General features: G+C 33.7%; 1 protein-coding gene across 4 annotated transcripts in view; it reads right to left on the bottom strand.

Annotated features, from left to right (window-relative positions):
- The window catches only part of FSTL5 (follistatin like 5), a 703,822-nt gene that overhangs the window by 128,873 nt on the left and 551,214 nt on the right, over positions 1 to 23,735 (bottom strand). For all 4 annotated transcript variants that reach the window (XM_066387204.1, XM_066387223.1, XM_066387213.1 and 1 more), the window contains one exon: positions 4,231 to 4,392. In XM_066387204.1, the coding sequence (XP_066243301.1) occupies positions 4,231 to 4,392 (162 nt within the window). The remainder of the gene's footprint in view (positions 1 to 4,230; positions 4,393 to 23,735) is intronic.

Here is a 23,735-nt window from a genome sequence, read left to right as displayed (position 1 = left end):
GACTAAGAATCAAACCCAGGACTTCCACATGCTGGGCCAATGCTCTGCCACTGAGCCAACTGGCCAGGGACATACATTATTTCTTAATCATCTCAAATAATGTTTAATTTTCAGATAAAGAATCTGAGATTCTGAATGATCTTATCCAAGTCACTCAAATCAAAGGGAAAGTCTGGACCCAGGCTCTATCAGACTGTGTTTGTTGTACTCATTTGTATAGAGTTTTTTCATGCCCTTCCCCCTTCCCCTTTCCCTTCCCTTCCCTTCCGTTCCTTTCCCTTCCCTCCCTTTCCCTTCTCTTCTCCTCTCTTCCCTTCCCTTCCTTTTCTTTTCTTCTCTTCTCTTCTCTTCTCTTCTCTTCTCTTCTCTTCTCTTCTCTTCTCTTCTCTTCTCTTCTCTTCTCTTCTCTCTTCTCTTCTCTTCTCTTCTCTTCTCTTCTCTTCTCTTCTCTTCTCTTCTCTTCTCTTCTCTTCTCTCTTCTCTCCCTTCCTTCCCTTCCATTCTCTTCCCTTCTCACCCACTCCCTTCCTTTATTTTACCTTCCCTTCCTTTTCTTTTCCTCTCCTTTTCTTTTCATTTTTCTTTCTGTATGTGTCTCTGAGTGTGTTTGTGTGGGGGTATTCCACGTTATCCATTCACACAAATGCTATGCATCGAGTGTAGTAGAAAGGAACATGACTATGTGACAGGATATAATAATCAGTGTGGCCGTTTGGGGAAAGAAAGCAGGGAAGCACTGGGGGAAGCTCTTGAGTGCCGTCTCTAAGGATGTGAATGGGATATGGAGAGGCGGTGAGTGTTTGAGGAAAGGTAATCATTCACGTCACCTGCAATTTTTTCTCAATTTATAAATATAACTGCACACCTTCATTCCTCAAATTCTTTGTAGATAATCTTGTCCAAAATACTGATTGGCAGTGGTTTGTTTCTGCCTTTGTTTTGGTTGGAAAAGGCCAGATAGTAAATATTTTAGGTTTTGTGGGTCATACAGTCCCTGTGACAACCATTTGCCTCAGCAATAGTAGCATGAAAACAGCCATAGATAAAATTTTTATAAATAAGTGTGGCTGTGTTCTAAAAACAAAAACAAAAAATGGGCAAAAAATTGCTTTATGTACAAAAATAGGAGGCAGCTTTCCAAACTTGGCCTGGGCGCCTTAGTTTGTAGTCCCCTGCTATAAAAGATAGGTAGTAGGTGATGTATTTAAGCCTGCATCATCTTCTTGTTTTAGGTCTCCACAGAACATTTCTTTCAAGACTCACCAAAATTCCCCAGAGTTTTTGAAACAGCAAGTCAGTGTATTCCATCTTCAAATTCTCTCTTCTCAATTGTCTTATATGATTCACTTGCCATACTAACCCCCAGAATTCGGACAAGCTGACATATCTGTACAGCTAGTGTTCCTACACCTAGGTTTTGACATAAATTATAAGACTACTGAATGAGCAAATTCAGAAATTTGTACATAGTTTTCAATTCGCAGTATGTTCCATACAACCTGATATTCATTTCACTTGACAATTACAGTTAGATGTCTTTATGTCCTACTCTGCCTTTATTTTGAGTCTTTAGTCTTTGTTTGCTGTTTCCCATTGTAATACTTACATCTCACTCTAAGTAAGTTATCTTGCTCTTTAAATCATGAACTACAAAGAAGTGATGAGAAAGTGTACCTAAATAATTTTGCAAAATATATGTGCATCAAATCATCATATACTTTAAACTTATACAATGCTACCTATCGATTATATTTCAATAAAAATCTGAAAAACAATAAACCCAAACCATCCTGTTTTGATCTAAATCTTCACCTTTATTTACTTCTCAACATAAATTTTCTGTTTCCCAGGCAAATCTTCCCTCTTTTCTTGATTTCTACAACCTCTTTGTTTATTCTTCCCCTCCTCCATTATCTACAGATTTTTCTCATTATTGATATTCCTTCAAACTGATAAATCATCCAAAGAGAAAGAACCATCTTCATTAGTCCTAACCTTTTCCAATAGCATATATCACTTTACTTTTTTTTTCCTCCTTTCAAAAGCTGGAAAGAGATTTTTATGCTTTTTACTTACTTTTTTATATCTAAACTGATTGTTACCAATGCTGTTTTTCTAAATGTCACAGATCAAACGAATGACCTAACACATGGACACATTTAATGACCTTCCTTGACCTTTCTATGAATCTGACATTAAATGTTTTGCCATCTTTAGCGTTCTTTTTCCTTCTGTAGCATCACATTGCTGTCCTATATCGTCACTGAGTGTTAGTCTGTTGTGTTATCTGTCTTGATTTGCTTGCCAATGAAATATTTCTGCTTTCCTTGGGTTTTGCTTCCTGTCATTAACATTAGTATCCTATCCATGACCAGTTATTCAGTTAGTGCCTAGACATGGACCTCACATAGGGTGCTAAATAAGCATCTAATAAATAAATGAATAATTAAGTAGCTACAGTATTAAATAATATGCAATTGTATATAAAGCCACATGGAATTTCATACTCTACACCCAGATTTATCTCTTAGGTCGTGCTCTTCATTCTGCTTCTGTTATTTAACATAAAGTCTCAAAGCTCGACCTGTTTTACCTTGTTTTTAAAGTGGCAATGGCTATTTTATAAGGGTTCCTACTTTCAATGTGGAGTCTGGAGTGTAACCAACTCCCTAAATTTGCTTCCTATATATTCCTGGAAATAAACATATATTTTCTTAGGGTTTACCTCTATTAAATGGGGAAGAAATGACAAAATCTGAAGCTAATTAGAATTTTCTTCACTTTAATTTTTGTTAAGTAGAGCAATCTTCTCCTCAGATTGTAGACAGCAAGATGTAATCAGTCGATGTAAACATATAAATTTGTTGGGCCTGCTTATATCAGTAGAGTTTGCTAAGATGCAGGTTTTAAAGGTCAAAACCACTTTCACATGTCATTTTTGACATGCAAAAATATATAAGTAAATGTTTCAAAAGATGTATTTAAAAATTCTGATAAAACATATTCACCATTAAACTGGAATAATATAAGTTTCTACTTACAAATTGTGTGTGTGTGTGTGTGTGTGTGTGTGTGTGTGTGTGACAGAGACAGAGAGAGGAACAGATAGGGACAAACAGACAGGAAGGGAGAGAGATGAGAAGCATCAATTATTTGTTGTGGCACCTTCATTGTTCATTGATTGCTTTCTCATATGTGCCTTGACCAGGGGGACACAGCAGACTGAGTGACCCCTTGCTATAGCCAGCAACCTTGGGCTCAAGCTAGTGAGCCCTGCTCAAACCAGATGAACCTGTGCTCAAGCTGGCGACCTCAGGGTTTCGAACCTGGGTCCTCTGTATCTCAGTCTGATGGTCTATTCAGTATGCCACCACCTGGTCAGGCTACTTACAAAATTTTTAAAAAATAAAAAAATACTTATTTTAAAAAGTATAAATTGAAGGAATTTAAAGGTATGAATAAAGAATAGAATGTCATGCAACAGATATTCTAGTAAAATGACTTGTGTGCTACCACTGACAATGGAAATAAAATTTGTACATTTTCTCACTTGCTAGTGTAATCAACATATGTATAACTGCTTTTTCATTAGATTATTTAACATTGCAAAGATTTTTTTTTGTTTTTCACTTACCATATATTAGTATAATTATGTATATATATTAGAATCTTAGAACAAGTAGAATATTTTAGGTATGAGAATACAATAATTTAACAATCTAACACAATGTAAATGTGAAACATTTAGTAACATTTTGATTTATTCTCCCTTTATTTGCAAAGTGTGCTGCAAGACATTCACTGAAGAACTTCTATGTTATTGACTCCATCATATGTATTTTAATGTATGACTTAAACACTTAAACAGTCACTTCAGAATTGCATTCTATGAAGAGATCCAATTATTCTGTTCAGCATATCTGATATAATTCAGAAGACAAGTGTTTAAAAGATGTATAATTTAATGTTTTACATATCACCAAAATTATGACCCAATTTATCATCATAACAAGACTATTATATAAAACATTAAATATATAAAAAGACTATTTCAAATGTAATATCTTTAGTACAACCACATTTTCTTCATGTTCATGACATTTTTGTTGACACTAAGATTCATTTTCTTTTCTTTATTTTTCCTTTTACCAAATGATGTCAAATGTAATATAAATATGAGTATAAAATGTCTACATGGTCATTTAAGAGAAAAAAAGCAAATAAAAGCACCTTGAAGCGTGAGTTGTTTGGACAGCTTTGGCGTAATATCAATTCCGTTCTTCAGCCAGCCCAGCTGAGGGTTTGGTATGCCCTCGGCGTGACACCTCAGACTGGCAGTTACCCCAGGCTCTCTAGCCTGACTCTCTGGGTACACCCGGATTACTGGAGGAACTAAAAAAAAACATGAAAAAGGAGTGAATTAGGAATCCATCCTTGATTTTCTAAAACAAAGAAATAAAAATTGCAATATAAGAAAAATGTAAATAACATATTTAACAATACTGCATATTTTTACAGATCTTAGTTTTCAAATATCATTATCTACCAGAATATACCAGAGATCTTTGGATAAATGGGCACGTGCCTTCCTGGTAACATAAAGCATATGTTTACTACACTTTTTTGATATATTTAGCACAGAGGAATTATTTACACATTTATAATATAGGAAATATATATAAATAACTTTTTTTTTTGTATTTTTCTGAAGTTGGAAATGAGGAGGCAGTCAGACAGACTCCCGCAGGCGCCCGACCGGGATCCACTCAGCATGTCCACCAGGGGGCGATGCTCTGCCCATCTGGGGCGTTGCTCTGTTGCATCCATGGCCATTCTAGCGCCTGAGGCAGAGGCCGTGAAGCCATCCTCAGTGCCTGGGCCAACTTTGCTCCAATGGAGCCTTGGCTGCAGGAGGGGAAGAGAGAGACAGAGAGGAAGGAGGGGGGAAGGGTGGAGAAGCAGATGGGCACTTCTGTGTGCCCTAGCTGGGAATCGAATCCGGGACTCCTGCATGCCAGGCCGACGCTCTACCATTGAGCCAACCAGTCAGGGCATATATAAATAACTTTTAAAAGATATTTGTTAATATACTTCCAGCAAAACCACATTCATCACTAGATCTGGAGTAAAGACACTATTTCAAATACTCACACCTAACGGCTAATCTTTTAACAATATGGAAGTTAAGAGATGAGCTTCTTTTTTTATTGATTTGAATTTATTGTGTTTGCATAGATTCTAGTGTCACCCTGAATGCATTCCCCCATCCCCCCTCCCCCATATTCCCCTCAACATCTTCCTTGTCCCCCTCCCCATAGTGCCCTCCCTCCTTCCCTTCAGGTTTATCCTAAGAAGACACATTTAATAAAAGTAAGTGTACCTTCCCATAGAATTTATAGACAAAAGAAGTATCAATGCTTCTTGCAACATTCTTTGGAAAAATAAAAAACTGAAACAATCTAAATATATTTGACAATTAGTTTGAAAGGAAGCACCTCAATCAACCCCAAAATAATAATGGATTCTTCATTATTCATATTAGAAAACATAGATATTATATTAGTCACTGCTACTCCCCAAAAGACAACTTCTTAAATAAGATGTTTAATTTCCCTTGGCATTCCTAGTTGTTTCTACATTACTAAGATACTTGTGCATACACTGAAAGGAAAACAGTGATTAATAATTTTTGTCATATTGAACTTTTATACCCAAATAGATAATATATATTTTAAAAAATAAAAGTACTCTCATAGAACATACTTCTCATTTAGTGAATTGTTATCAAGTGATCACCTGAAAAATCTCTCCATGCACATAGAACTGAAGAATAAGTGATTGGCATAACAACTATTTAACCTCAGTGACAAGCTACACATTTAAAAAGTAGGTTATTTTTCCCAGGACACATAATATGAAATATAAATGAGGATTGATGGCAGCATGAATTAAAAAGTCAATAATCCCCCAGAGAACATTTCAAGCCATTTGTTCCAGTCATTTATAGTTAGGAAGTGCACTCTATAAACTTGTCTTTGCTTCTTACTGGCAGTGCATGGGAAAAGGAACTGATGAAGAACACCAAAGGGTTTTCAAATTGGATTCACAATCGAATTTGTGTGCAGTATCATGAAAATCTTTAAATAAGACTCCTAACATTGTATGCAAAAGGTGATATTTAAAAATAAGTGTCTGTATACTCTGAGAATTTCATAATGACTTTCAATGTCACTAAACTAACTCAGAAAACAGTTTTAACTAGTTGGCTTTATTTGACAAAATATTTTCATGAAAGGTCAAATATTATTATTATAAAATAATATATAATATTTGTGCATCTATACACAAATATTTAGTAAATAGTTGAGATTACATATTATTTCATTTTATTCTATAAAATATAACCAAGAAGTTTCTGTCACTTAAGATAGAATATAAGAACATATAAATATATAAATTTTATTCATGCATAAAGTTTTTTGTTTTTTATATGCATAAAGTTTAAGAAAAGTATAAAATCTGACTTATTTCAAGTTTTAAAATAACAATTTACAAATATTTTTTGAGAAACTGCTTCATGTCGCACATTGTGCTAGGTGACTTTCTCTATCTCACATGCTCTCTTTTATATATTATTCTTCTGTAAGTGCTCAATTCAGGTTTTGAAATTAGCCAAATAGAAAATTGAAAAAAAATGTATTCTTGGTCAAAATTTTCTTAGCTGGTACTGATTATAAAATAAATGTTCCCATTGAAGTATACACTTGGAAGCTAATATAAATTTTTGAATTAGGCTTTTAACAATAATATATAAGGCATATATGAGATCCTTAAAAACTGTGTTTAAAAATGTAAAGGCCACATAAATGATCAATTCATTTATAGTGTTTTGGAGAGGTATTAATAATTCATCTCAAATAGATGTATCTTCCCAAGGAAGATTAATTATTTGTTTTCTATCATCCAGTTAAAATAAATAATAATACCATGTGACTAAAAGAAACTAATATAATACAATTATATTGAATTTATCTAACTGTGGAGCATAAAATGTAAATTATATATGGAAGACTAGTTGCCCCCAGAATACATACATAAAACTAATGCTTTTTAACTGGGCTTAGAAATTAGAAATGGAAAAGGGGTTGTGATACTAAAAATATTAAATTGAAAGACCAAGAAAAGTAGATGAGTTACAGAAAATAAAGTATAATTAATATAACTATATTTTCTTAGGCCTTTCTCTCTGGAAACTTTGGGGTTTATATAGAATCAGTTGTAAATATTTCTCAGTTCAAAACCAAGAAATATTTAATAATAATAATAATAATAGATAAATATAAAACTGGGTTAAGATTGATGTACATATTTATTTTTTAGATGCTTATTTTATTAATTTTAGAGACAGAGGAAGGGGAGAGAGAGAGAGAGAGATGTTCCTGCATGTGCCTTGACTGGGTGTTGAATGACAACTTCTGTGCTTTGGGATGATGCTCTAACCAACTGAGCTATCTGGCCAGGGCACTAGATATGTTTCTTGAAACCCTATAATAAAGATATTGTATTATAACAAATCAGTGTGTTTTTCTCAGTATTTGGATGGACATACTAGAATTCTTTTAATATAATAACCCTTTTAATCGAATATTAGAAAGGATCTAGTGGAAAAATAATAGATCTCTATAGCAGTGGTTCCCCAACCTTTCTTGGGCCATGGACTGGTTTAATGTCCGAAAATATTTTCACAGACCAGCCTTTAGGATGGGACGGATAAATGTATCATGTGACCGAGACAAGCGTCAAGAGTGAGTCTTAGGCCCTGGCCGGTTGGCTCAGCGGTAGAGCGTCGGCCTAGCGTGCGGAGGACCCAGGTTCGATTCCCGGCCAGGGCACACAGGAGAAGCGCTCATTTGCTTCTCCACCCCTCCGCCGCGCTTTCCTCTCTGTCTCTCTCTTCCTCTCCCGCAGCCAAGGCTCCATTGGAGCAAAGATGGCCCGGGCGCTGGGGATGGCTCTGTGGCCTCTGCCTCAGGCGCTAGAGTGGCTCTGGTCGCAACATGGCGACGCCCAGGATGGGCAGAGCATCGCCCCCTGGTGGGCAGAGCGTCGCCCCTGGTGGGCGTGCCGGGTGGATCCCGGTCGGGCGCATGCGGGAGTCTGTCTGACTGTCTCTCCCTGTTTCCAGCTTCAGAAAAATGAAAAAAAAAAAGAGTGAGTCTTAGACGGGTGTAACAGAGGGAACCTGGTCATTTTTAAAAAATAAAACATTGTTCAGACTTAAATATAAATAAAACGGAAATAATGTAAGTTATTTATTCTTTTTCTGTGGACCGGTACCAAATGGCCCACAGAACGGTACTGGTCCACGGCCCAGGGGTTGGGGACCACTGCTCTATAGTATCAAATCTTGTTGGTTTCCATCTTTCAACTTTCATTCTGCAATCTTTCCTTAGAAATTTCTGCACTATTGCCAGAAAGTATGGAAACAGCATAATCTGGATAATTTAAAAGCCTGATTTTAGAGTCAGGAGTCAGAGATCACTGACCCAACACAATGACTTCATTCTAACTGAAAACAAAAATAAATTTAAGAAGAATTGTGTGGTCAGAAGTATGTAAACAACTAAACACTGGATACTTTTTCTCTTTTTCTTGATGTCATTATCTTGTATTCTTTTGAAGGATTCTATCACTGCTCTTCCACAAATTATTCACACAGCTGCAACTGTGAGAAAAGGTTCTAAGAAAGCTTGAGGGCAAGAATATAAATGTGTCTGAAGTAGTGCTGACTCACAGCGGCATCTGGATTGTTCTGTTTGTATTATGATTCCTTTGTCATTTAAGCAACTTTCCTATGAAAAATTACAGATTGGGTTTAATAAATATTTTAAATGCTACTGAGCTTGTCCAATGCTTTTTGTCTCTGACATTATTAAAGCCATCAATTTCTCTTTAACTTTGTCCCAAAGCAGTCTTTTTATATTCATGACTTTCACACTGCCTCTTGTCAATATTACAGAACTCTCTGATCACATTATGCAGCCTTCATAAAAGTGTAGAGGATGCAACAAATGTTGGAAGAAAAATATAAATTAAAACAATATCCTTATGGTCACAAACTTTTGTGATTTTTTTAATTTGTGTTCCCATTTATCTTATGGTATTGTAAAATCTCACATCCTTCTAATCTCTTTTGAAAAGAACAGCGGTTCGTCCTAGTTTAATTAACCTAAATCTACCTCTTTAAGGATTCTGTGGATTCTTAATGTTTGTGGTTCTTTTAATTCCCAATTATGAAGTTTCAAAAACCATCATTTTTAGAAATGCTCTCTGAAACACACACAAAAAATAACAAAGGCATTCAAGGTAATAATATAAAAGATGTTGTTTTTCTAAACCTATGGGAGATAAACAAGAATTAATAAAATGAATGCATACATTAAAAAGTACCTGTATTTAAAACTGGATAGATAACATTAGACCACTTTGCTAATATTTTGTAGAAACTCCTTTTCCCCAAACTAAGCAATATATGAGAAGGTCCATTTTTTCCACAAACTCATCTGAAATAGATGTTACTAAACATTTTATTTTAACAAATTATTTTTCACTTTATATAAATTGAATTTTATTGATTGCTAAATATATATGATTCTATACATACATTAGTCATTTTGAATCATTCCATGAGTGGCCAGTTTTTAGCCTTTACCTAATTTTTTCTTATTCAAATTTAAAAACATTTTCAATGTTTATTTATTCAACAAAGAATGTACAATGATTTTTTATTCCTTAGTCATGTTGTAAATATTTTATCTAATCTATTATTTGGAATAATTACAATACAGAATATTTTTATTTAATGCAACCTATCAAACATCTATTTTTTTACTACTGGATTTCCTGTCTTGCTAAAGAAATACGCCACCATCCATCAGTTGTATAAATATTTTCTTAAATAATAATGTCTTAATATTTAATTTATTTTTCTTTTAACACAATTATATTTAAGATTAGATTACAATTTAGTTTGCCATCCAATTTCCAGTTTGATTTTTAAATATTTTATGTAATGTCTATATAAATATAATTTTCTTTCTGTAGTGCTAATTATTTTTATACATTACCCATGAATAAAACAATATATTCTCTATACTTTGATATTCTTTCTTCATCATACACTATATTTAATAATTTTTCAATCACTATATATACTTTCATTATAATTTTTTTCATTTTTATTTTATATATCATCTATATATGTACATATATACCTTCACACCTAAAATAATTTTACATATATATCAATTGCATCTCTTCCTAGTATCAATTCTATCTACCCCATGAACACAGATCATATTTTTTGGTTAATGTGGCTCTAAAGTATAGTTTAATATTCTTTATAATAAGTTCATTCAAACTATTGTGTTTATTTTATCAGATACTTTTTAGTAATTTTTCTAATCTAATTATTTTATTGGAAGAAAGTGGCATGGAAAGAGAAAAGGAGGAGATGTAGAAAAGAAAGAAAATAAACCAAGAAAGATAGGAAAATCAGATCTTTTGGAATTCTGTTTGAAATTGTTTTAAACTTGTAATTAGAGAAAGTGTGCAATTATTTTAACATAGAATGTGTCCCAATCTAGGGACATGGTATATTGTTCCACTTATTTGCATTAGTTTTAAGCCTTTTTATAAAAGTTATGTTTTTTATGGTAGAATCTGAATTTTCCTGCTGATCTTTTTCCTTGAATATTATACAAATATATAAAAAAGTTGTCTATTTGGAAATGGTATATTAATTTTATCAGATACTTCTTAGAATCTTATTATTATAAGATTTTTTAAAAAATCACTCTCATTGAGGTAAAATATGTAATTTTTTTAAAGATAAAGGGAGAACACTGATGATAGAGCCATCCAGCCATCTGTCAATTTTGACATCTGTCAGTCATCTAAACACAACATACTCATCTAAATTGAAACATACTCAGTGAAGTATTTAAACTTTATTTTTGCATAGATTTTACTCAGTTTATCTGTCAAATTCTTTTTTTAGTTGCATTGAAATCCTCATTATTATAGTTTTTGATATCAAGAAATCCTTTGATTTTTATATTTTACTTGGGCACATGAAAGGTTTTGACTTTTATAAGCTCTTCATATGTTCTTTACTATGAGAAAATATATTTCTGTAGTCTAGGCAATAGGTTTAAAATCAATAAAATTCAGCAAATTTAAGTATACCACTCTTGGCTTTCTATATAAGTATTGACTAACCACTTCATTACTAACATATTTATCATTTCTTTATAGCTGTTTCTTACAAATAATACATAACTAATTTTTTAAACTTAACTTTTCAATATGATGCTGACATTCAACCCATATATATCAATCAAGATAAATATATTGTACACTGCTGTTGTACAATACAACAGTTTTTTTCTTTTTCTTACTTGTAGTACACTGATAAAATCTCTTTGTATTCCTTTCCCTTCTTCCTGCTATTGTGTAATTCTTATTTTAACTGTTATAGGAAAACCTTATTGTTAAGTTACATCCAAGAATTAAAAAACAGCTACTTCCTACCAATTATATGAGACAATCTCCATCCAAAACAGAATTTCCCAATTTCTTGGCTTACTTCTTTTTGTTTCCCACACCCTCTCCTAACCCTGAAAAAAGTAAAACAGCATGAGCAAAAACTTTGTCATATGGTGGAGCTGGAAGTCATTTTTTTTTTTTTTTTGGCCAACCTACATATTAGAATGCAAAGATCCACATATTTTCCAAAGAAACAAATAAGTAATTATAAGCTGAAGTGGTCCAATCTGAAACTACACAGACTATGTCTCTCTCCCTTCACCTGCTACTTACTATAAAATCATATTCATAGATGGAGACTTCTTCTCTCTTTTGTTAATGTTAATATATTATCCTCTGTCATAAAATTATTATTGATTTACATCTCACGGCTTGTAGAAAAAATTATCCCATAGTGGATGTAAACTTAAATGCAGCGTGAAAATAATAAAACTTTGAGGAGAATACATAAGAAAAGGTTCTTATTATCTAAGACTCTGCAAAAAAAGTTAGACTTGACATCGAAAACACTATCCATAAAAAAAGAAAAATTGGAAATGGACTTCACCAAAAAGAAGAAAAAAAGCTTTTGTTCTGAAAAAGGCTCTGTGTAATGAATTAAAAGACGAGCTACAGAGTGGAAGAAAATAATTGCAAATCATAGATGCAACAAAAGACTAGTAACTAGAATATCTAAAAAACTACCTAAGTAAATGCAAATTAATATAAGACATTTTTATCCAACTATCAGAATGGCTAAAATAAAAAAAGTGATAATGTGAAATACTGGCAAGGATGAAAAAAATACTGAATCTTTTCTTCATTGTTAGTGATAATATATAATAATACAAGTACTTTTGTCAGTTTTAAAGAAAAGTAAACATACAACTACAATATGACTTAGCAATTAAAGTCCTGAGCATATGGTAGAGAAATGAAATTTTAAGTTCACATAAAAACCTCTACATGAATATTTTTTTACAGCTTTATTTGTAATAGCTAACACCCAGAATAAACTCAGGTGTCCTTCAACAAGTAAATGGTTAAACAAATCAGGTGTATCTCCATCATAAACTACTATTATCAATAAAAAGGTACAAATAATCGGCAGATAATTGTGTTGAGTGAAAAAAAAGCCAATTCCAAAAGAATACAATGTATTATTGCATTTATATGTCTTAAAATAACAAATTATAAAAAGGAAGAACACATTAATGGTGGCTAGGGGTTAAGAAGGTGGTGAAGACAGGAGACTTGAGTGAGAATATTCAGGCTTTCTGTCGCAATGGGCCTGTTCTGCATCCTGTGTCCATTTCAGTATCCTGGTCCTTCGTGTTGTACTATAGTTTTACCAATGAGAGGAAATAGCGAGAAGGTTCAAAGGGTCTTTTTGCATCATTTCCTAAACCCATGTAAGAATCTAAGTTATCTCAAAATGAAAAACTGAATAAAAACAGTGTAAATTCATTTTTAAAATGATAAGTTATTTCAGTAGTGGAGAAAAGTCCACCCTGAGTAATTCAAAGGAAATCAGTCTCCTGACTGGGACCATCAAAATGGCATTCTATCATTCACAGGCAATCCCTTATTCCTGGTCCCTCACACTCTGCATCCTCACAGCTCTGGTTCCTTAAAATCTTTCTTCAGACATCTCAACTACTAATATGTGTCCTGACTAGACAACAGTGTTTGTGTTTTTGTTTTGTTGTTATTGTTTTTTTGCACCTTGGTGAGGGTTTCTACCCACAACTCCTGTAGGTTACCTCTGAAGTTAATGTCGCATTCTCCACAAAATGGCATGCTTTCTGTAAGTTTATTTGAAAATAATGTTGCCACCAATATTAACAATACTAGCCAAATGAAAAGACTAGGATTCATCTCTGTTTTGTCCTTCTAATTCATTAACAATACATAATATAACTATTTGCCTTAATATATATGTATTAAGGTATTTAGATAGATAGATGATAGATAGATATAGATAGATGATAAATAGATGATAGATAGATAGATAGATAGATAGATAGATAGATGATAGATTTTTTTGACAGAGACAGAGAAAGAGTCAGAGAGAGGGACAGATAAGGACAGAGAGACAGGAAAAGAGAAAGATGAAAAGCATCAACTCTTTGTTGTAGCTTCTAAGTTGTTCATTGATTGCTTTCTCATATGTGCATTGACGGGGCGTGGGGGGGAATACAGCAGAGTGAGTGATCCCTTGCTCAAGCCAGTGACCTTGGGCTCAAGCCAAAGACCTTGGAGTTCAAGCAAGCTACCTTTAGGCTCAAGCCAGCAACCACGGGGTCATGCCTATGATCCCATGCTCAAGCCAGTGACCCTGCGATCAAGCTGAGTGAGCCCATGCTCAAACCAGGGACCTTAGGGTTTCAAAGCTGGTCCTTGAGTCCCAGTCTGATGCACTCTCCATTGTGCCACTGCCTGGTCAGGCTACCTTAATATATTTTTAATTTTTCTTCAATTTTATCTCCTCTTTTCTACTTTAAATGTAGGATTTTAACTAAGCTTAAAAATACCCTACACTTAAAAAGTTCACTATTTCTAATCTCTCAACTGGCCTTCTGCCCCACAGCCCTGCTCATATCTATTGTCCATATCACTATAGAAATTATCTTTTCATTGAAAGAAGAATGTTGCACATCATCTACTGAAGGTCCTCTATTATACTATCCTTTTTTTCCAGAATAATATCCAAACTCCTTAAGGTATAATGCCCACCTTTATTCGGTCTGCACTTCCTTTTCAAAATTTATATCTCGCCATCCCTTTCTTCAATGCCTGTGGGAATGTTTCCAAATTATCATGTGCCCCTTTCATTCTGTTCCTACTTCAGGTCTTCCTTCCCCTTTTTATTTATCCTTTCTCCTCCTCTTTCTCTTCTTCCTTTCCTTCTGTTTTCTCTTACCCTGCCAACTCTTCCCTTTTCCTTTCTCCCTATATTTTCCTTTTTTCATATTCCAATTTTTCTATTCATGTTTTAGTTGTAAATTTTTCACTCAATGTCACTATCTACATATATATATATATAGCTATTTTCATAGATAGAATTTTAATTATATATATTACATGTAGAATCTATCATCTATCTATCTATCTATCTATCTATCTATCTATCTATCTATCATCTATCTATCATCTATCATCTATTTGGACTTGTTACATGAATTTGACCTTACATAATTCTACTGTCTGAGCTGAATATACAGCCTCTGTGAAGCTGTTGTCTTCCTGTCTAATCCTGGAGCTTGAAGTCCAGAGGGCAGACAGTCAAAAAGAGAAGGTTGACTGAAAGTGTGAGAATAGGCAAATCCATAGGAAGAGAAGTAGATTAGTGGTTGCCAGGGGCTGGAGAGTTGAGTGTGAATGCCAAGTGACTGCTAATTGATTCAGGCTTACTTTCTGAGGTGGTAAAAATACTGTGGAATTAGTGGTGATATTTGTATAACTCTGAGACACCACTGAAAAACCACTAAATTGTACATTTTCAGAGGGTGAACTGTATGGAGAATTATAGCTCAAAAATATAAAGCAAAAAGAAAAGAAAGACAACAGTGAGCATAGTATGTGCTCATCTGTGTGAAGACAGGGTAAAAAGGAATAATGGTTTATAATGTTTTAATTTGGCTTAGCTGAACTATACTTCCAAGAATTCCCTCTCTAGCATGTTTCCAGTTCAGATGATAATGTTACTTTATTTTTAATTTTGTCCAAGGTTTGTTGAGCAGAAGTAAAGCTATTTTTTGAATGTTGGGGTAGGGTCACTGTGATCATGTAGTTCACATACATAGTTGCTTATTGGGGTTCATGTGGTCGATGTGGGGTAGCAGCCAGGCCTGCAACTGCTCCAGCTTCCCTTGGGCTTTGTCAGTCCATGGGGAAGGTGAGCATCTGTTCTGTATAAAACACAGCCAGAATTTTAGAACACTAAACTCATCAAATTTGGAGTCAGTAAGAATTGACATGAGTTCTAGCCAATCATGTGAACATCCAGTTCATGTTCACATGTTTGCATTTTTCCTTGTCCTTCCCCATTTAACATTCATGTTCCCATCTCCAAATCTCTCAATTCTGTCTCATTGATCTACATGTATAGCTTAGGTCAGTATCCCACCATCTTGATTTTTTTAATTTCATAGTCACATTCATATTTCGCTCATCACAAACTTCACTATTTATTTTATGATCAATCCAATGGCAGAAAATTTTGTTTTTTGTTTTTGTTTTTGTTTTTTGAGAAAATAACAGCTTATTCAAGATAGGGGAGGTTGTGCTAGCATGAAGAATAACATTAAGCTTTTCAAAGAATATAACAATTATCTGTTTACTGATGGCTCTTTATCATCCAGCTGAGTACATAATAGATCTCAACCTACAGTTATGAAAGAGATAAATTATACAGGTATGAGTAAATGAATGAACAAGAACTTAATATCAGCTTTGTCTAGTAGTCACCATCATAACATGCCAAAGTTAGCCTTGATTTTACCTCAGCCTCCATTTTAATTCCTCCCCATTAAAGCTGTGCCTGTTTTCATAGTTTCTGCTCTTGTTAATCACACGGTTCCCTCTGCTGCACTTATTAATACTCTTGCATGTATCACCTGCAACATATAATATTGTCATACCCTAGAGGTCAATGAATATTACCCTCACTTTATTGCTCCTTTCTTTTGTCTTGTCCCTTACTTTATACATGTCTTTAAAAATTTAACTCTTCTAAACAGAAAGCACACAGATTGTTCTAGCCACATGTACCATAACCAAAATTGAAAAAAATAAATCAAAGTTATAATTTTTAAAAATTTTTATTGAACTTATTGGGGTGATATTGCTTAATAAAATTATATAGGTCTCAAGTGTGATTTCACTTATATGTGGATTTTAATCCACAAAGGTATAATTTAAAATTATAGAAAATAAAAACAACATAATTTGAGTTTTTCAAATTGTCATCTATTATATATATATTACTGAACCAAAATAAAAAGAATGTAAGAAATATTAAGAGATATAGTATGATGCTAAAAAATATGCAAAATTTTACATTTTAAAATATTTTTCGTATTAAAATAGAATGAATAAAAAAGAGACAGTGATCCATCTTCTTCCATATAGGTATTTATTGTTTATTTTTTTGGCAGAAAGTATTTAATATTAAATTTCATTTCCTTCAGTGATTAAATGTATTATTAGTCAAATAAATGACAGCTTTACTTAAACTAATAACTGATATTTATTATTAGAAATATCACATTATTACATATACACATATGTACATATCACAAATATCACATATAAACATATAAGGTCTACTGGAAAGTTCTGTCCGTTTCTATCACAACAAGTTTCGACACATAAGCACATGTTTATTTGGCGCATGTGTGCCTCTCTATTTTTATCATTTAATGCATACATACTGATGTAGCAAATTAACTAAAATAAAGTTGATTCACGTTAGTCTTATGTGTGAAGCGATAGTGTACCCATGGCTACTGATAAAGTTCATTTACACCACTACAATTTTTACGATTTCAACAAGGAAGAAATGCTACAGAATCATGTCTGTAGCATCTACCATATTCCTTGGACTTAGCACCCTCTGACTATCACTTGTTTTTGTCCTTACAAAATTTTTTGAAGGGCAAAAAATTCAAAAATGAAGAAGATATCAAACAAGCACTGGTTCAATTTTTCGCATCAAAAGATAAAACATTTTTCAAAAATGGGATATACAAATTGCCTTCACACTGGCAAGAAATCATTAATAATAATGGCAATTATATTATTTAATAAAGTTTATTGATGGTAAGAAAAATTTGTATTTTTTTAATTCCAAAAACGGACAGAACTTTCCGGTAGACCTTTTACATATGCACATATAAAAATAAATCTTTTTAATATGGTCCCAGTATTCAATGTGACATAATAATAATTTTAAATGATCACAAAATAAGGAGTTATTAGTGTTTTAGAAATATATTCCTATATATTTGAAAGTCTTTGATTTCTTATTTAATAAGAAACTGTAGTTTTCAATTTTATCAATAGATGGCACTACTATTTACCATATTTTTTGATACACTATAACTTAAAATATTGCTGAAGTATATCAGTAGATTAAATAATATATTTTCTTCCCTCTAAAAGCCAGTACTTTCCATAAACAATTTATTTCTTTGACATAGTGATAGTACTTTAAAAAGATTTACTATCAAAGTGACACTAACAATTTTCATATATAATTACTATATAATACATTGTTATCATTCGTAAAACTTCCCAGATACTTGTTAATAAATCTTTTTATTTTCTTAAGACATTGTAACTTATAGTAGAGTTTATGGGGAAATGACTTTTTAGTTGTGGGAGCATTACTATGATTTCAGTGTTCTGATTGCAAATTACTTTTTTTTTTTAAATAACCAGTGGTCTCAAATTAAAAACTGAATTGGAGGAAACTCAAAATTTAATAGCATAATCTATTAATAGTGATAGAGCACTAATTGCCAAAAATGATATATTTTCTACTGTTAATCTTGTGCAAAAAGAGAGACAAAATTATCTACATTTTGTTGTGAAGTGTACTTCCAAGTTGCCATTATTAAGATGCCAGTGTATAGCAAATCTCCTACTCACACCCTCTGGAAAAGCTTATTTAAACAAATTTATGTTACCCAGAAATGTAGAGCCAAAAGCAAAGAAGAGATTTTTCAGAACCTTACTAACAATAAAATAATCAAAATCTTCCGCTCATACTCGATTTCTCTTTCTTTGGCAGGGTATGTTTTATCTGGCATCATCATCTTATCATAATTAGCAATAATTACAACATTATTCAGCACTTGATCAATATGGAACATCTATTAGCATTAAACTTTTAGCAGTATGTTCCTAATAATCTCAACAAAATTAAAACACCTTTTATTTAATGTATTCTCTCTTTATTTTATTTTTTTATATTTTATTTTTTTAGGTGAGAGGAGGGGAGATAGTGAGGTAGACTCCTGCATATGCTGCAACCAGGATCTACTTGCCAATCTCATCTGGGGCCAATATGCTAGCACCAAGCTATTTTTAGAACCTGAGAATGATATGCTCCAATGGAGCTATCCTCAGCACCTGGGGCCAAGCTTGAACCAATCTAGTCACTGGCTGTCAGAAGGAGAGAGGGGGGAGGAGAGGCAGAGCGAGAGGGGAGAAGCAGATGGCTGCCTCTCCTGTGTGCCCTGACCAGGAATTGAACCTGGAACATCCAAATGCCAAGTCGATATTCTATCCACTGAGCCACTGGCCAGGGCCATAATGGTTTCTCAATAATAAGTATACTGAAACAAATCAATCTGTAGGTTTTTGAGGAGAAAATGCTGTTTGCCTAACCACATCTTTCTCCCTCTCATCTGTAATTATTTATCTACATGAGTGGCAGTCCTGGTTTTCAGAGAACATTGAAGTATACCAACAATGTTTCCTTGGTCTATGTTAAAACAGTTTTTCTCTTGCACATCACACATAACTTTTGGAATTGTCTGAAAACTCAAATTTCTTTTTTTTGGATATTTATTAATTTTAATGGGGTGACATTAATAAATCAGGGTACATATGTTCAGAAAAAACATCTCCAGATTATTTTGACATTTAATTATGTTGCATACCCATCACCCAAAGTCAAATTGTCTTCCATCACCTACTATCTGGTTTTCTTTATGCCCCTCCCCTCCCCCTCTCTCTCCCTCTCCCGCCTCCCTCACCCCCGGTAACCACCACACTCTTGTCCATGTCTCAGTCTCATTTTTATGTCCCACCTATGTATGGAATCAAGCAGTTCTTAGTTTTTTCTGATTTACTTATTTCACTCCGTATAATGTTATCAAGGTCTATCCATATTGTTGTAAATGATCCGATGTCATCATTTCTTATGGCTGAGTAGTATTCCATAGTATGTATGTACCATATCTTCTTTATCCAGTCATCTATTGAAGGGCTTTTTGGTTGTTTCCATGTCTTGGCCACTGTGAATAATGCTGTAATGAACATGGGGCTGCATGTGTCTTTACATATCAATGTCTCTGAGTTTTCGGGGTATATACCCAGTAGAGGGATTGCTGGGTCATATGGTAGTTCTATTTTTAATTTTTTGAGGAACCACCATACTTTCTTCCATAATGGTTGTACTACTTTACATTCCCACCAACAGTGTATGAGGGTTCCTTTTTCTCCACAGCCTCTCTAGCATCTGTTATTACCTGTCTTGTTAATAATAGCTAATCTAACAGGTGTGAGGTGATATCTCATTGTAGTTTTGATTTGCATTTCTCTAATAACTAATGAAGATGAGCATCTTTTCATATATCTGTTGGCCATTTGTATTTCTTCCTGGGAGAAGTGTCTGTTCATGTCCTCTTTCCATTTTTTTATTGGATTGTTTGTTTGTTTGTTGATGAGTTTTATGAGTTCTTTATATATTTTGGATATTAGGCCCTTATCTGAGCTGTTGTTTGAAAATATCACCTCCCATTTAGTTGGCGGCTGTTTATTTGTTTTGTTATCAGTTTCTCTTGCTGTCCAAAAATTTCTTAGTCTGATGTAGTCCCATTCATTTATCTTTGCCTTCATTTCCCTTGCCTTTGGAGTCAAATTCATAAAATGCTCTTTAAAACCAAGGCCCATGAGTTTAGTACTTATGCTTTCTTCTATGTACTTTCTTGTGAAAACTCAAATTTCAAAAAGGTTGTATGGGTTGGAACTGTGTCTTTGCTTACGTCACCAGAACATTTAGTTAATGACCTAACCTGCTGTGAGATTAGTCTAAGTGCTGACTTCATCATTGTGGGGATAACAGATCTTAAGACACAGGTGCCATGAACAAATGCAGAGCGACCTGCTTTCAGCAGCCCCATACCCTTTTGTTGATTATTTACTTTAGCATGTTAAAAACATTTTCAGTTCAATTTAAAAAAAAATGAAAAAAGATTTGTTCACTACTTCCTGTTTATGAAATACAATACTAAGCCTATAGAGAAAGCAAAGAACTTTCGACATATAACCCTTGTTTTTGGATATCTAATACAAAGTTTCATATACATTAAAAACCTAAAAGGAAAGTGGTATAAAAATCAAATTAATTACTTTTAATGAAAAGAAAGCTAGTAATGCAGATGTCTTAGGTGGAAGATGGCTGTGAGCTTCAGTGTTCACTGATCATTTCATGTAAAACACGGAACGTGAATCAAGCCTTAGAACATGGATCTGACTTAACCAGGCCAGAGGAAAAGAGACCTCCTCATAGCAGGACTCGTGCCTTGAGAACTTTAAGAATTAAGGTGTGCTATAAGTGTAAATTGCATTAAAAAATAAAAAATGACTAATGAAAATTATACAAATCAATTATAATAATCAATCATATGTATAAGAAAGGCATAAAAAGGTATTAACTTGGAGAACTCACAGAAGTTTAAATACAGAATACATATAAATGCAAGTCTCTATTTTCTCAATGTTTCAGAAAACAGTACTCTATTGAGTGAATTAGTGCTAGCAATAATGTTTTGTTTCATTGTTAAATTAATTTCTCAAGCTTTTTTTTTTTAATTTGGTCAGGTTTTAAAATGATAAACATATCACAAAGTGAAATCAAATTTACTGATACGTTGTATGGTAGTGAAGGGTACTAAATGGCATAAAGGTTAGTTAATGGTCTAGTCACGACTTGTCCTAAATGCCTAAATTACACTGTTATTGTTTTGCAATTTTAAATTGGTTTTTCTCTTTTGACTTGAACTATAATCTAAGCACAATATGGGAGAAGTTATCATAATTAATATACATCAAATGAAAAATTCAGGAAAACACCACCGCCAGTAACAGTAAAACAACACAGGGAAAGAGAAGAGGCAAATTCACTAATTTAAATGAAGTAAAATTTATTTTTAGAACGTATAGACTAAGAAGTACACATGCAAATTCCAGAAGGTGCTTTAAATCCAATTAAGCTATCTTCAGAGTGCCCTCATGCTAATTCTTTAAGATCAAGCAAGCCTCATTATCACATTAACCTTCTTTTGACTCTTGTTATACAAGTGTCACTACATTAATTAGTCATTACACTGTTCTTTAAGTGCTGACCACATTGTGAGTGTTTTGTAACATTACCCAGTACTTGTATACACAGAAGTAATCTGTGAAATATCACTGCTATCCACCTATGTAACCTAGTCCAGTAAACCAAATCATACTAATTTCAACATGTAGATATAATCAAATCATAATTTTATATTAAAAACTATAAAAAACTATAATTGTAATATTAAAAAAAAAAACAAAATTCAGTGCACCCACTTACCCACAAAAGTACACAAGTATATTTAGTTACAACATAAAAGAATTCTGGCTAACTGTGCCCACTGTCGTTGAATACATAACAGTAGTAGCTGAGAATGAGTCATCTACCCGGGAGATTTGCTCCTATTAAAAAACACTCCAGACACTTCTTTGATTCTACTTTATCTCTCCCCAGACCATATACTAAGTCCAGAAGTAAGAGGAGAGACATTTTCAGATGCTAGACATTTTGAGACGTTTGGGTGTTTTGAGAAAGACTGATCATATTCTGCTCATCCCTTCTTACATTTTGGGTCTGCCTGCAAAGATGATGCATTCTCTTCAGCTCTTTTGGCAAAATGAGTGATATTGGCTCTGTCTCTATGTACTGAAGTCAATAGCAATGTTCATGATGTGGTGGGTAAATTAAATCATGGCTGTTAAATAATCACCTTATATTTCAACCCTGCTTCCTAAGCAGCTTTTCGGTAATGCAGAAGGTATTTTGTTCTTTATGTAACTGTCTACTGAATCTTTCTCTAAATTAGTTCTGAAGACAAAATCATGAGAAAGTTTCATTTACTGATCTCTGAAATGCCCAATATGTGATGCTTTTAGGAAGCCATGCAAAATTCACAAAAAGTGTGGCTGACACATTAACACTAGGAGAAATTGCAGCTTTTGAAGTGGCTCCAGTGGATGTGTGCCTCAGAGCTGATTTTTTTTTAATAGTAACAATGTTGGCTTTTATATGCTGCTGCCTCAGCACATGGTTTCAGTGTCTAAGTTTTAATAAATATGAGCTAATTTTATTTTATCTCAGTGGGTGACATATTTTCCCATAAGTGAATAGTTCTGTTATGCAGGAAGAGCTCTGTTTAACAAATAGGAAGCAGGTCACCCTGTGTATGAGCTGTCATAGTTCAACTTTAAATTATGCAGGCACACCTCCTTCTGGTATTTCAGTGGAGGCTAAAACAGAGGTAGATTGCCCATTAGGTATCAGTAAGTGGCTTTTGCTATGTTATTCAACCAGGTCTGTGGGAAACAATTTTATGGGTTTTTTCCCCTCTAATGCACAAGCAGCTAATTTCTGTTAATGTTACAAAACACTAAGTGTGGATTATGGCTTTAAGTTATTAGTAGCAGCCCTAGGGAGGCAGTACTGTATTGACTACCCAAGTTCCATTAACTACCATTAGTTACAAAAAAGGGATCCTGCTGATGTAATTTTCTCTAAAGTGGGGCTTGTTCAAAGGCTCTTGGGTACCACTCTACGTGGTAACAAGTACAAGTATCACTACTTTTCAAAAGTTCACGTTACACCACTTTGCTTTTACAAAGGACCTCCCGCAGTACCTTTTTTCCCTAATTGTCACAGAGGCTGCACACACCCAGCACAGCCAGACCAGTCCGAGAAGCTCCTTTCCTGGGAACTACACTCAACATCTCAGCATCAAGCACCAGAGCGTTGAACTGTGTCTGTGAGCATCTGTGCCTCAGCTCCATTTGTTTTGTGCATCTGTTAGCTAGATCTGTCCTAAGGTAATTGTGTGTACATTTGACACCATTTCCGTTTATGAAAAGTTTAATAGGAATCCTTGCAGATAGCGGGAGAAACCTGGACTCTGGTTTCCTCATTTATACAAACTTTAATCATGGCTTTAAATTGTGAAGATTAACAGTATATCTTCACCGAAACAAAAATGACATATATGATTCATAAACAAATACAACATAAAAGGTCCTTGTTTTAGAGAAACACGTCTCAAGGGCTAGAGATAAACCTTCAAGCTTAAGACAGCAACTAAACT

The sequence above is a fragment of the Saccopteryx leptura genome, chromosome 1 (genome assembly GCF_036850995.1).
Source record: "Saccopteryx leptura isolate mSacLep1 chromosome 1, mSacLep1_pri_phased_curated, whole genome shotgun sequence".
In the NCBI taxonomy this organism is placed as follows: domain Eukaryota; kingdom Metazoa; phylum Chordata; class Mammalia; order Chiroptera; family Emballonuridae; genus Saccopteryx; species Saccopteryx leptura.
This window is presented reverse-complemented; position numbering and strand designations above follow the sequence as displayed.